Raw genomic sequence first — 15,412 nt, forward strand, 5'->3', positions numbered from 1 at the left:
AAAGCCGCAGCAGTATCTTTTCATAGGACGCGCATTTGGCTGAAATAACTATAGATATTAAACAAATTAAAATAAGAAATATTAAATGTTCATATAATATAATGTAAATTAATAACAGCACGATTTCTATATGTATTATTAACTGCAATTTAATAGCTGTGATATAATAAAACATATTATATTCATATTATACATATTTACATTACGTATATATATATACATTACACACTTATATTTATATTATATTATATTAATAATGTAATAACAAATTCGTTTTTATTCTCTTGTTTGAGAGGAGCCCTTTAATTTCAGCCCTCAATCGAATATAACACGTGTACGCATGCGGGCATCGTGCATTAACGCTGATTAATTCAGCGGTTTTGTAAATTCGCCATCGGTTCGGCTTGACACGCCTTCGAGAGGCCGACAGCGAGGACACTTCGACGCGGGTATTTCCCCGTGCCATTCGATGTCCGCTTAATTAACAGGCGTGCTTTGTCAGCCGATAGTCTTTTCGACGGACTGAAGAATGACTTGAAACAAAAATGTGCTTCGTTGTTGTAAGAGATCATGGCGACTGGAAAAAAAATCGTCTTTTTTAATTTGTAGCGTGAAATAATTGCGAGGGATTTATACTTTTATTAAAAAATTATCACAAGTTGAATTAATAATAAATATAATATTGATCTTCTTTAAAATATTTTGTAATTTATAAATTTTGTAAAATTTTATGTAATCTATTTTAATGTTATTTTAAAAGTAAAAATAATTTTCAATCACTTTTCAACTTGAGACATTTTTATTCTATTTCATATAATTTTAAAAATACTTGTCTAAGCGTAGTGAAGTAAAAAGATTTAAATTTTTAATTGTTTATATTTTTTTTGGATTCACGTTACGATTCACGCGGGGAACCCCTTTGCTTACTATAGCAATCGAGAAAGCGGGGGATCCTCTTTGTTGTCGACTTCGACGAGTGTTGTTGCGGATAGCCGCGCCACGCGACAGCTGCCCGATAATATCAATATCGTCGACGAGGCTTATCGGGATATCGAGATCCTTTCGATATCGGTCTTATCGATGATACATGTCCTTTTTCTTATTCTTTCTTGCGGTCTACGTCGCTACTCGTACAATTGATCAATGGTCTTCGAAATTTTTACATAAATTTTATTGTAATTATTATTGTAATTTTATTGTAATTATTATTGTAATTTGTATTCGTTTCTAAAGACTACGCGGGATTCTACTGTTCACGATCGAATTTCGCAAAGTTATTGTAACACATATTTTCGTGATCATTAAGATTTCAAGGCGAGAGGCATCATGACGCTCTCGAGGTGAACGTATGTTATTATTAGAAACTGTCTCGGGCGGACAATGGTTCTCGAACAATCTGAAACAGAGACACGGTTATGGGCGGCTGTCGTAACAACTAGAGTGTTTTCGTAGGTCTGCCGAATGCCGAGTACAATAGAGCCTCGAACGCTGAGCGAAGCGATATCGATGTAGGTATCCTCTTGTATCTCTCTCGGGAAATAACAAAATTTTGTGCCACAGCGTGCTTCACAGTTGCTCTCTCCCGGTCTAACGACGAAACTGCAGCGCTGCAAAACGATTACCATAATTACAACGATAATTACGATCCGCTGCGAGCGCCGCAAACACGCGATTGACGCCGCGCGGATTTTGCAAACGGGCTCACGTGTTGTTCAATCAGATGTTGTTTTATCAGATTTTACGTTCAGAGAATTTTGTCAATGCCTCGAATTAGAAAGCTAGCTAATGGAATCAATAAATATTATTCGTGCAAATTATTTTGAATCTAAAGACAAAGCTTCCCGAATGCACAAGAATTACAAATTTGTTTTTCAAATCGGAAGACTTAATTCAACAGTCTAATAATAATTTGTAAAATTAAAACGTCGCAAACTGTGAATAAAATACTAATTTTAAAATTTAGTTTTTTACGCATCGTGATTTTTTTGTTTTTACATTATTTGTGTTGGTCATCATCGATGAAATTGACGCGGCGAGAAGCGCATTACGCGCGCACGCATGCGAACACTGTACCCCTTCGTCGGGCTTAACCAACCGCTTAAGCACTTCGCACGAGCGACAAAAGGGTTTCATCCCCGAGAGTCCCGAACGCGCTAATAGATTGCGCAAATGCTCTTTGCGGGAACGACATCCGGAAAGCTATCCGACAGGCGGCAATGGCGGCTAGCGGGGCGGGAAGGGACCCTGAAATATTCATCCGAAGCCCCGTCGCGCTACCGCGACATTTGGACGGTGATAACCTTGGCGATGCCGTGGGCTTTGATCTCGTATTCTCGATCGCCGATACAGCCGCGCGTATCAAAGGGCTCGATAAGCCTTGCCGCGCCGCCTCTCCGCCTCCATCTCTCTTTTTTTTTTTATCCGCCCCCGATAATCCAGCCACGAAAAGCGCGCGGATTTATTTCGGGACCAGAAAACAGATCACTCGCTCGAAAAGCGTATCTATAGTTAAACAAGTTAATTGTTGCGGGATAGAGAAACCGGTGATTGATCAGTTATCAATAAGTGATTCCGGCGCGTCTATCGCGCAGTATAAAATAACTTGTGTATTACTGGAAAAAATATTTTTTAAATAATTCAACGCTCCCCCCGCGTAGAATTTCGATCCGAATGCAATTATATATCCAGATATAGTTACGACTTGCTTTCAATAAATAAACAACACATATTGCTACAATGTTGAAAAAATATCTACACTTCACGGACAATGAAAGAAATCTGCGCATTTCAGAGTTAATCCAACTAATTCGTTGGTAAATCGCATGGACGCCAAACGCCGTGACGGGGGACCTTTATGGTCCCCGTAAAAAGAGCCCGTTCATTATCTCGAGAGCCGAGCGGTCAATCGGCGACGAGGAGAGGCCACCCTTTTGTGCCAAAGATCGAAATAGCGATGGGCCGAGCGGAGAATGGAGGAAAGTGACCGGTTCCCTTTCCCTTACTCAGACGAAGGAGCCCATCCACGCCCATCCCGGGGCCTCACAACAATGGCCATCGCGCCGCGACAAAAGCTAAACACCCAAAATATTGGCGAAAATCCCGGCATTCTGTTGCGGTTAGTAAAGTGGGGTGGGAACGCGGGGGCCACGCGGGCACGGGCCCCACTAAATATCTCTCTTGAATCTAATCTATCCCCTTGTAATCCTGTTATACGGCCAAACGGTCATATTTCTCTCTCTCGGTCTTCGGAATCGTTAGAATCGCTCGGAATCGAGAAGGCGCGCGCTTCGCCGTCTCTCTCCCTCTTTCTCGCTCTCGAGCACTTCCGCTTCGATTCCTCTTGTATTCCACTCACTCGGAATTATGCGCCTCTCCCGCCACAAAGAGGCACGGCGAAAAGCGTCGACACCTCTCGACGAAACGACGACGACTCGTGCGGCTTCACCCCCGAAGAGCGAAGGTCCGGTGCGCCTCGTTAAGCGTTGAAGGACCGCGCGGCTGTAAACACAAATGGCACCCCGTCGCGCGTCATCGTCGCTGCTTCCGCTACCCTATCGAGTGGCAATTCGTCGTTTAGCGCGCCGTCGCTTTCTCGAGGGCACTCTGTAAAGGCACCACTCGGTTGATCGGCACCTCGAACGATCATCAATGATCGTCACTGAATAGTGTCTGTTTTCAGCAGTGAAATCGCTTCCGGAATCCACGCGACTATCACTGCGCATTTAGCCTTAATTTGTTCAAAATATCGTTTTTATATTTTGAAAGAACCTCTTTAATCTTCTTCTCAGAAAACTTGGAATTTTTTTGTTCTGAATTTTTTGAACAGAATTTAGATAGTTGAAAAATGACCATCTATCAATGCGGTCCTTATTATTCCATAAATATAAAAAATGTAATAAAATTCGTACAGAGTTTCAATTTTATTTCAAAATTGTATAATTTAAAGAGGCAATTTATAGTGTCGTCAACCTTAAACTCTCATTAATGGCAAATTAACATCGCCTGTTTTGAAAAATAAACGCTTCCGCGCGATTACGTTGAATATTTAATGTTAATTTGTTCAAAATTCTCTCTATGTCGCAAAGAGTTCTTCAATCTCTTCTCTATAAAGTTCCGCAAAACTCTTTGTCTGAAACAGAATTCGGATATTTGAAAACCACTTTATCAATACAACACCTAAATTATACTCGACAGATGTGAGAAACGTTAAATTCTTCGAATGTTGGCTAAAAATTTACGTCATTCCAAATCCATCTCAAAATTGTAAACGCAACTCGGCCGTCGCAACGCGTCGACGAGGAAAACAGCAACGCGTTACTTATCACGGCTCGGTTGCGCACAAAAGAAAAAAGCGAGAAAGCCCCGGAAATCTGGCGGCGGGAAACAGCCGGAGCCCAATGGGACCGGCGTTTTCTCCGGCAGAGAGAGTTTATAAATTATGAATATTTAAGCACGCGTACCAGAGGAGAGAGCGCGTTCTGGGCGGTGCTTCTTCAGCACGTACGTCGTCGTCGTCGTCGTCGTCATCATCGTCGGGCGCGGGTTATTTTCCCGGTCTCCGGTGCAATAACGCCGCGCAACGTGAAAGGGGTGCTTAGGAAACAGGCTGGTACACGACGCTAAAACGGCAGCATCCCTTTGAGACGAGCGTCAAAGCTAATGGACCCCACTCTCTTTGCCGCGGCACGCTCTCCCTCTCTCTCTCTCTCTCTCTCTCCTCGTCTTTCTATGTAGCTCGCTATCTACCGGTTACTTCACCTACACAATCGCGCCAGCCGGCACCAACACCAACAGCACTTCCCGCATCTTCAACCACCTCCGCGTCCTCTCTCGCGTTCACTCCCTCCCCCACACTCGCCCTCTCATCTTTTACTCTTTCCCTCGCCGCGTTACAAAAGCGGGTCGCGAAGGGTGGCGGAAGCCCCGGTAATGTTTAGTACCAGTTGATTGCAAGCTCGTTAGAATATGCATAAAGCATCGTTGTTAAATGCCCTTTCTCCTGTGCCGCGGCGGAGAATTTAATGGATACGCGCGACTCCGTAATGGCTGGCAGCCCCGGAAGTGTTTGCCAAGTTTGCGCTATTTGCTAAACGGCTCGGTCGTAGGAATAGTTAACGATCGTACGAATTCTACATACGCGATGAGCGGCATCGCCCGCGGACGATGTATTCTAATCGTCGCGCTTCTATTTGGTTTATTCGGACCAGGCGAGTTTTGCTAATTTTCCTGTTGCAGCCGTATAATACATCCCACTGAAAGTTTCAGATATTAAATACACTTTTGTAACGCGAGAGTAGAGATAGATGTGAAAATATTTCGCGATATTACTAAAGTTTATTTTACGAATTAAAAGGCAATTTTTTTTGTTAAAAGAGAGAGAGAGAGTTGGGTATCGAGATTGATATTCATGTCTAAAGATAATATCTAATGGTTTAATAATATAACAGTGCACACGCGTGAAATATATAACACTTTTCTAGAAAAATAATAAATTAATATAAATTTATCTATTTACTTAGACTTGTGTCATGTACGTTGGATGGAATTCCGGCGAAATATCGGGATCTGATTTGTTCGATCAGCTGTCGCCAGCATTTATATATATATATGTATATATATAAATATATATATATATATATATATATGTATATATATATATACACAAGGAGGAGTTTGAAAACCGATTAGCAGTGTATTCCGAAGCATCAAAACCGTCGGATACCACGTGCCGTGCGCCAACGCGAAACTCCGAACGGGCTTCGAACTTGTCGGTCGTTTCACCGCGACATTTATTAACTTTACCAACGAGGAAACTGCCGTGAGTTTCCGCCGCGGCGCCGGATTACACGGCGAATTAGACAGGCCGGGATTAGCGTTACCCAATTTTCGCGTAGTTTCCATTTCTCAGATGTACAAGGCGAAAAATAAATCATCTGCCTCGAGATGATCCGCAAGAGTATCGCATAAAATATGAGAGACAAATAAATGACAATGAATTTTAGATTTTATGCAATATCTCACACAAAATGTACGACGCGGGAAATATCTTACATATTTGCTTTATGTCGCACATTGAATAGTATTTTTTTTGTTCTATAGTTTGCAGAAAACTAGAAAAGTTACAGAAATGTGTAAATGTAACTGCAAATTATTTATTGCCTTTGCGCGTTAACTTAACAAAATATATATAAAAAAAAATTCAATCTTTGTTTATAATGCTCGTTAAAAATTTTTATTCGCATAAAATCTTTCATCTTCTTCATTATTCGTGTTCCAAATAATATATTCGCCTTAGATTTCTTTCCTCTTTGCTAAAAATAAATTTTTTTTGACCCACAAAGATTTGTAACAAAAATTCGCTATATCTCGGATAATAAGAAACGTTCAAGGATTGCGCGATAAAGGCTCGCTAGTTCAAGTTTCCGACAGGATAACGCGTGAGAGGGAGAAAGAATCGAAGAGGACGTCCTTGGGCGAGAGAGGATGCGGAGGGAAATCGGAGAAGCTGTCAACGGAGCGCCATGCATCTGCCACTTACCCGCGCCACCACCCTCGATTGCGAGTCCCGGGGTGTACCTTTTTTCCCACAATGACGCTCCATTTCGTCACAATTATCGCCATTATTCGGGCGCGAGGAGAGAGCGCGTTTTAACGCGCAAGCCGCGCGTACAATGGCCCAATATATCTGTACACCCATCGATGCATCTTCGCACACACACACACACACATACACGTACACATGCACATGTACAAACGTGACCTGGGGGTTGTTGCGGCCGCCGCTCGAAATCGTCCATCGATTCTTCCCTCGATCGCTCGTTTTATTGTGTTTTGACAGCGGCGGCGAGCTCTGGTTTCGCGCAACCATCCGTCGGCTTCTACCACCTCGTAGCCGTCCTGGAGAGAGAGAGAGAGAGAGAGATTGATCTTATCGATGCTCGAGTTTGTCCCGCGAATCCGAGAGCATCTTACTCGTCGCCTCCCCCTTTGGCTTCTTCGGTTTCCTTTTTTGTAGCACGATGATCGTATCTGATCCAAATATAGAGTTACGTGTTCGTCCAGATCCTGTTTCGCGCAAGCAAATACGGTCTCTCTGGTTATTTTGAGGAGAACCTCCTTTGAAAGTGCCCGTTTTATCGCGCCTATCTACGCGCGATTTTCACTGTTGCCGATAATGCGATGCCCTCGACTACGTAGATATGGGTACCCCATCGCGGCGCGAAAAAGCGCGCAAAGTGGATTATACCGGGGAAATTGCATCTTTTTACACGACGCGATATTCGCGCAAATTTGCCGTTAAATGCGGCGCTAAGAGCCATACTTACGTTCACAATATGTTCTTCGTCAGATTTATTTGCATATGTGCGGTTGTGCGGACCTGAAGGGAAAGAGAAATTTCATTAGTATTATTTTTGCCAAATAGAATTATACACGCAACGCATATAATACGTAGAATATTTTTTCTCAATTAAAACCTTTGCGTTAAATATTGCATTAAATTGCAATAATGAACTATATTAGCACACCTTTGATACATATGGGAGCTTAATAATATTTTTTGCATCGCGTGTTAATAATCCCATATATGTAAATTTAAGTTACAAAGGGAAAACTTTTAGTACGCGAATCAAATATAGTCGCGTGAAATTTTAGTTTTTTTTCTATGTAGGTATTTCTTTTCTCAATCGCTGTAGCATCTAAATGCACTTCGCTGTAATTCAAGAAGAATATTTAAAAATCTTTATAATCAACGTAATGCGATATAACTGCCGACAAAATACGATCGCGTTTGCACGACAATAAACATTATTTCCCCAAAAGCCAAAGCACATTGTATCTGTACGCATGCAGGCTCGAGGCCGAGCATTCGCTGGCAGACAACGCGATATCGCTATCTGCAGCCGTCGCACGTACGGGATCTATCGGGTGGCGTGTAACTCCACCGGTGGAGCGTTTGCAACTCGCATTCGTGAATTCGCACCGCGCCGATACGCAACGTCAACATTGTATTTCCGTTGCGGCATGAGAGGCTCGGGCGCACGCAACAAAGACGCGAATAGCCGCGATGGGGGTAGTTTAGTGGGGGCAGATACAGCCTGTGAAACTGCAGGAGAAGGAGGGAGGAGGGAGGGGGGGGGGCGACTGTTATTTGCAACGAGTCGCAACAATTGCAACCCGAGCCGATCGCGCGCACGCCAGTACCTCCGGTTAGGGTAAACGCCATATTGCTGCGTCGACTCCCCTCTCGCCCGATTGAAAATAGTGTTTTTATGCAAGCCGAAACGGCAGATATGAAACCAGCATGGCGGATGCTTACAAATAGTTGCGGGGCGGCGACTACGTACAAATGCGCGCCGGCGACCCGGGGGCTCCTCGCACCTTTGTCCGCGAATCGTGCAACACGGGACGAAAGGATTTTCTGACGAGCGGAGCGAGAGAGGGCCGCGGATGTAAGAACGGAGGGGTGCCCTCTTGTTCGTTTTTCTCACCTCCTCGTCTCCCAACGTTTTTGACGCGGTCCTATCGACTTCGTCCGGAGCCTCAATCCCGAATCCGATCGGTTAAAGAAAGATCTAATTGAGGATAAAAACTAGTCAGTTGTAAGTGAAGCTTGTACAGCTGTTATCGCAATATTAGTTTTATTAATGGCATGGTTCGGAAATTAAAGATTGCTAATTTATTTAATTTTCAATGCACTTAGTGTACGAGGGTGAGTCGGAAATTATCCGCAATTTTTTCAAGTAAAATATAATTCTTACATTGCGGATAAATTATAACTTACCCTTCAGTACATATTCAGCACAAGTTAGATGTTGAAAATAGCAATCCAAGTAAAGCTATATTTTTTCTAGCTAGTTTTCTAACAAATGTGTAGATTTTCAGGCTTTTATGAATAAATTTTTAACAATTTTAAAAATTATATTTAAATAACAATGTCAAAAATGATATTAAATAAAAAATGATATTAAAATAATTCAATAAAAGCAGACAAAAATCATCGAGATATGCATATATGAAACAATTAAAAAATGATGGGAAAATCAGACATTAAATACAATGTAAAATATCGGTAAAATACGAATAAATATAATAAATATATTTCAAAAGATATGAAACATTTTATTTAATCATACTTTTGTCATGTAAAATAAATTAAACGTTTATTCGTATTTTCGAATCGAGAAAGAGGAAAGAAGGAAAATTATAGGCATGAAACGTGACATTACAAAATAACGAAGCTATTGATTACAAGCCGAAAGACGTTAAGTCATAATGCATTCCAGTGTTTGATTCAAGTATCTACATATCACTCTATTCTACAGTAGCTAAATAAATCATAAATCTCTACCTTAAATCAAAATTCGTGCGATCCAGCATCCGACTATCAGAATCATAGATAAAACCAGCCAATCTTGAGAGACTACCTCGATTCCCGCCGAGCTCCGTGATAACACGCACAAAGTACGAGAGAGATATATATGTAGAGAGAGAGAGAGAAAGAGAGCGAGCGAGGCGATGCCATTTCCGAAACTCGGCGGTGCAGCACGCGCTCTGAAAACGGGAAACACACATCGATCGTCTCTCGATTCCCCCGCTCCAGGATCGGCTATGATATCGAGCCACGTTAGGCCACGTAGAGATAAGAGAGCGGCGACGGCCGCACCACACCATCAGGCCCGTCGCATCATCTCCACTACCGCCTTCGGTGGCCAGATTACGCTCGCCGGGATCAATATCGCAACGTTGTGGGTGTGGCGGCCGGTGGAGGGTTCCATTTTCCTCCGTCGCTCCGCTCTCTCATTGGCCGTCGCGCCGGTATACGGGATCCCTTCTCCGCGTCGACTCCCGTATCAGATCTCACATGGACACACGTGCGAGCACCCGTGCTATCCCCTCCGCGTCGAATCCCGCGCGAGCGTTCTGCATGATGGGCGGGTCGCCGGCGTCGCGGCCGCGTCCGCGAAGTGGGGAAATGGTCGAAAGAAACCGTCGGCGAGGCGGTCGCGCACCGCCGAGATCGTAAATCATGACCAGTCGGCCGCTCGGAGCGCATCGCGACAAACAGGGTGAAAACTGTTGGAAAACAGGGACTATCGCGATTGTGTCGGCGGCGCGACGTCGCCACCTGCGGAGCGGCGATTCACGACTCCTCCGCGCGTAACGCACAGGTGGTCCGAGTTTCAGTGCGCGAAAAAGTGATTTTCGTTTCCCCGATGTCGGTTCTCCGATCCGCCGTCGCCGATTCCATGACCACGTAGTCGGAAGCGGAGAATCGTGCGTCGCCGACGCGACGGAGTGACCCTCCTGCGCGAGGAGGCTCAAGCGAGATCTGGTATCGGTGCCGGAACGATCGGTGCAGCATCGGGCTGATCATCATGTGCAGCAACGAGAGTCCGCCGCCGGCGAAGGAACCGCTGGCCGTTGGCCTGGGCAATCCGATGGCCGGCTTCCTGCCGGGCCTCGAGCACTATCGGTTGCAATTGTATCACTACGCGATGGCTGAGCGGCTGCGTCTAGCGCAGCAGTTGCACCCGCAGCATCCCGGCGTCGCTCATCCGCCGTCGGGCGCGCCGACAGCGGCTCACCTCGGCATGGGACCAGGCTTCCCGGCGCCGTTGCCGATTTACCCGGCGGCGGCCGCCGCCGCGGCCGGTTATCCCGGCCGACTGGCCCTCTCCATGGCGTTGCTGCATCCGCATCATCAGCGGATACCCGAAGAACCGAAGCCGCAGCACAGCTACATCGGCCTGATCGCCATGGCGATCCTGTCGTCGCCCGAGAAGAAACTTGTGCTGTCCGACATCTATCAACACATTCTCGAGCACTACCCGTACTTCCGCACTCGCGGGCCCGGCTGGCGCAACTCTATCCGGCACAATCTTTCGCTGAACGACTGCTTCGTCAAGTCCGGCCGAAGCGCCAACGGCAAGGGCCATTACTGGGCGATCCATCCGGCGAATCTCGAGGACTTCCGGCGCGGCGATTTCCGCCGGCGCAAGGCCCAGCGCAAGGTGCGCCGGCACATGGGCCTCGCAGTGGACGAGGAACCGGACAGTCCTAGCCCGCCGCCTCTGCCCGCCACACCGCCGCCTCCGACGGCTCTCCCGGTGGCCTCGCAGCCGATATCCGCGCTGTGGACGCCGCATCATCATCACCATCAGCAACAACAGCAGCAGCATCAGCAGCAGCAGCAGCAGCAGCAGCAGAATCCCTTCCAGACGCAATCGGTGCGACAATCGTCCTTCCAACCGTCGAGGAAACGACTGTTCGACGTGGCGTCTCTCCTGGCGCCGGACGATCAGCAGCATCAGATCGAGGCGGACGTGCTGAGGCCGGCCAAGCTGCGCAAGTTCAGCTGCAGCGAGGACGAGCTGCACGATCTTCCGGAGGCCGATCAGGACGACGAGGATGTCGACGTCGACGTGGTTGCCGACGCGAACGCTTTACCGTCGCCGGGCACACCGCCGTCGACCAGCCCGGATGTGCCCAAAGTCGTGTCTCCGGCAGCTCATTGGAATCATCAGGGCGTACAGAACGGCGGCCAGCAGCAGCAACAGCAACAGCAGCAGCTGTCGGCTGTGCACCTTCACAATCACCTACACGTCAGAAACTACTACATCCCGGCTAACTCCGCCGGCGGGTCCAGCGTCTAATGGCGAGCTCAGAAGGAGCTGGTCGGTTCGGCCGACAGGTAGTTGCTCGTGTCTCAAGTGTCCACGATCTTCTTCCGTTTCTTATTCTTTCCGCGCGCTTTGGGAAACTCTGAACGTATACGAGGACGCATTGTTTTTAATGACGAATTCTTTGGCAAATTTCAAGTCGATTTTTCAATAGAAATATCGATAGTTTATAGTTTTAGAATAATTAGCAATCAAAAATGATGGCTTTCCGATGGAAGATATTTTTAAAGGGAAAATATAACAATAAATATATTTTTAATTATTTTTAGACAAACTTTGAAAGAATAATTGCGGAGATATATAATATTTTTTAAAAAGTCGCTATAAACTGATATTTAATTAATAAATTGATTTTCCTCGATTTTAAGTTAATCAAAGAATCTGCCGTTATAAAATAATGCGATGAAAATGAGACATTTTACGAGTCTGAGAATGATATAGATTTATGCGATGCAATGTTTAAATTCCAAGCACAAAAGAAAAATTTGTATATATATTGAATTATCTCATTGCAAAGCATTGAGTTATTATTATTGTTTTATGTATATATATTTTATATTATATATTTTTATATTAATTTACAATTGTGCGCCTATTATAAGCGTGCTAAGATCTATATCATTCTCAGCGCTCTACGTATCTAATCACCGAAATTACACAAAACTTTAAAAATATCTGAAAAATATTCTTCAAGCATTTTTATTATTTTTTAAAGATTTATATTGTCTAGGTATAAATGTGTTACGCGTGAAAAATAAAAATACGTGTAGATAATTTTTGACAAGGCGGAAAATTGCGAGTAATACATGTTAGTCGAGCCACACAAGCAACAAATCAATCTATCATCGATTATGTTTCTAGTAACATCACGGAAAAATTTTCTGGCATTTCTTGTGATATATTTTTATGTTGCTATCGATGATACAAATTTACGATCATACATTATTGTTCTTATATTCTGTTATTGTTTTTATCTTATATAATTTTAACGAAAAAGAATTGAGAAGAAAATCGATAATCTAAAAATTTATATTTAGTATTTAAACGTTCAAAAATAAAAGAATATAAGAAATATTGCATGTAAAAGATATTTTTCAGATGTGATGTAAATTGTGAATTTTTGTGATATTCAGATATGACACTTAGATACCTTCTGTCTCATTCTTTCAACAAAGGATTAACAAACGAGTTCTCAGGCGGATAACGGCCAGCTTCCTGCCGACAGACGATCGACCTTTCTCAAGGAAGGTTGGAGAATCATTTGAGTCTGATAATTCGAGTTCGGTAATTCCGAACGCCTGCTCCGGCTACGCGGAAAACTTATACGTGTATTATATAGATAAATGTCTAAGAAAAGATTATATATAAACCGACGATCGACGGTAGAATCTCAGCGTGTAATTTCCTCGATCGTATGATCTGCAACGAGTACGATGATCGATAATTCGACGCGATTTATTTAAAAAATGGCACGGCGCGTTTTGATAATGTCTAAAACTAATATAAGATACTTATTTAGTAATATATTTATTTATAATATATGAATTATATGTTTTTGCGATATTATCAATAATTATTTATTTATAAGAATCTTTTTAAGATGGCTATATATACGAGGCGGATTGTTGAATCCGCCGATTGTTAAATCTCTCAAAACCTGCTCCATTTTCGAAATAAGCAGCTCGCATTAGCGCTGAGATTCCACCGGCGATTTTGAGAAACCTTTTGTAAATACGAGGACGCGGCCCGGTTGCGCCGGCGACGGCGGCGCACAGGAAAGTGATGTACGCGGGGCATTACGTCAGACTGATTGCGATCTCCGCTTGTTCAAAGTGTAATATAAAAAGTCGTTTAAGGTCTAACATTAGCGCATCCCGCACTGTATAATCCACGTTCGTAGAGACGGTAATACGAAGATATATTCTGTACAAACCCGAATACTTCCCCTTCCGGTCCACCCGCAACACCCTTCTTGTATGTATGTATGTATATGTATCGATGTATACGTACCTGCGTATATAATTCAGACACGTCCGGATGCGATCGGGCATCGATGATCGCGTCACCGATGTCACACCGATGAGAAATGCAAGACCATTTTTTAACAGTTACCTCGTAAGCATACACCGGCGGCCTGTTACTGTCTCGATGCAACTGAACTTTAATAAAGTTTCTGTTCCCACGATTACGGCCTTTGCTAATTAACCAGCCTCCCTTGAAAATCGCGTGAACGTACACGTTTTCTTTCCGAGATAAAAACCACTGCGCGTTAATGGGCGCCTTCGCTTGAACTTCCTTTGCTTATTATGTTACATTGCGCAAATGAATTATTTTCAATTACTCGACTTTTGTGTCATTGAAAAATCACGTGTAAACGCGCAGTTTTCCCTTCTAATTTCTTCCGCATTTTCACAATTTGTTCTTAGCATTTTCAATGCGGGGTTAATTCTCTTTCGAACACCCGACAATCAATTTGAGGAAAAACTTCCGTCCTTTACGAGTCCTCTGATCTAATGTTTAATTTTCTCGATAATTAAGTTTTCGTATTTTTTATCGATGTATAATGTTATTTATGTATTTCTACTTTTTCGCTTCTTCCGCTGTGTTTCCTTAAGTTTTTGCCGAGTATCGTTTCGATATTGATTCTCCTTTTTTTGTGCATCTGTGGTATTTGTGAATCAGTTGAGAAAAATCTATGCCCGAGTTGACAGAAACATTCCGCGCGCATCTGTGCGCCGTTAGGCGACGCGCGGAGAGTGCCTGAGAAATCTATTTGTCGTGATAACAAACGGCCAGACTCGGCCATTAGTTAATGTACACAAACTACAAGACGAGCGTTTGTTGCACGCGAGCTGACCGGCTGCGAAAAAAATTGTTTCCATGCTCGCGCAGAGACAAGCGCATTCTTCGCATTTATTGCACGCCGTGATTGCACGCGCTATTAACTGAAGTCGAGAGAGACGCCTAACGAGGAAAGAAAATAACTTATCAGAGATAATTAAGAGGCTAAAAAAGATTAAGAAGCGCAAAACAAACGTATCTTGATAATTGAGAAAAGTTTTATTGATGTTGACATGAATACGCAATCGCGCGCATCTTCTCCAACACAACAGCAACGTTGTATTCTCTTACATCGATTTTCCTCACGTAACCGTGTTTTAGTTGAATACCTGCAACGATACGAACAGCTGCGTTTGTATTAAATATCTTGGGCTGCTGCAAAAATATCGCTATCAGTCGACTTTGAAGATAGAAACAATCAATGCTGCGCACCGAGCTTCCAGTTGATTGACAAGCGGCGATATAAATTCGCCGATAGTCTTTCGTGTTTTCTGTAAAATCATTTCCACTCGCTCATTAAGTGCGCCCGCGATCGCCGGTCGGTCGCGCAGCGCGGCCTGTCCAGCGGCAGATAAACGCCTTTGTCAGCTGCCTGCTCGAATGCGCGGGGATAAGAACTGCTATGCAAAACATTAGCATACAAGGATGACAGGCGAATAGCAATATTTCAAATATAGTTTCTCTTGATGACAGTGCGTTTGACTAATACCGAAGCTAACAATAGCTGCAACACGCAAACGTATCTGGCGGCGATAACACCCGCTAATGCGATATCCGATGTCATACTCGTAGTGACATGAGGAATAGCCTCGATCTAAAAAAAATTTAGAGCACGTTTAGCGGTGATACATATTAACGCCGTTACGATGCATAAATATTCGAAGCATTGG

The 15,412-nt window shown here is 43.9% G+C and overlaps 1 protein-coding gene and 1 long non-coding RNA gene across 2 annotated transcripts; one reads left to right on the forward strand and one right to left on the reverse strand.

The window, feature by feature from the left end:
- Positions 1-690: 690 nt before the first annotated feature.
- Positions 691-9,914, reverse strand: LOC137000382 (uncharacterized). The gene is made up of 4 exons (XR_010890634.1): positions 9,350-9,914; positions 8,490-8,573; positions 7,326-7,378; positions 691-1,607 (listed from the first exon to the last, which is right to left on the reverse strand). It is a non-coding gene; the product is annotated as an uncharacterized lncRNA (long non-coding RNA).
- Positions 9,915-10,046: 132 nt separating this feature from the next.
- Positions 10,047-13,866, forward strand: fd102C (forkhead domain 102C). The gene has a single exon (XM_012364336.2). It carries the CDS (start codon positions 10,377-10,379, stop codon positions 11,652-11,654), a length of 1,278 nt encoding a protein of 425 aa, XP_012219759.2. The 5' UTR covers positions 10,047-10,376; the 3' UTR covers positions 11,655-13,866.
- Positions 13,867-15,412: the final 1,546 nt, after the last annotated feature.

This window comes from Linepithema humile, chromosome 6, assembly GCF_040581485.1.
Source record: "Linepithema humile isolate Giens D197 chromosome 6, Lhum_UNIL_v1.0, whole genome shotgun sequence".
Classification (NCBI taxonomy): Eukaryota; Metazoa; Arthropoda; class Insecta; order Hymenoptera; family Formicidae; genus Linepithema; species Linepithema humile.

Coding starts and splice junctions, on each gene's coding strand:
- fd102C (XM_012364336.2), top strand. CDS start 10,377: ATGTGCAGCAACGAGAGTCCGCCGCCGGCGAAGGAACCGCTGGCCGTT.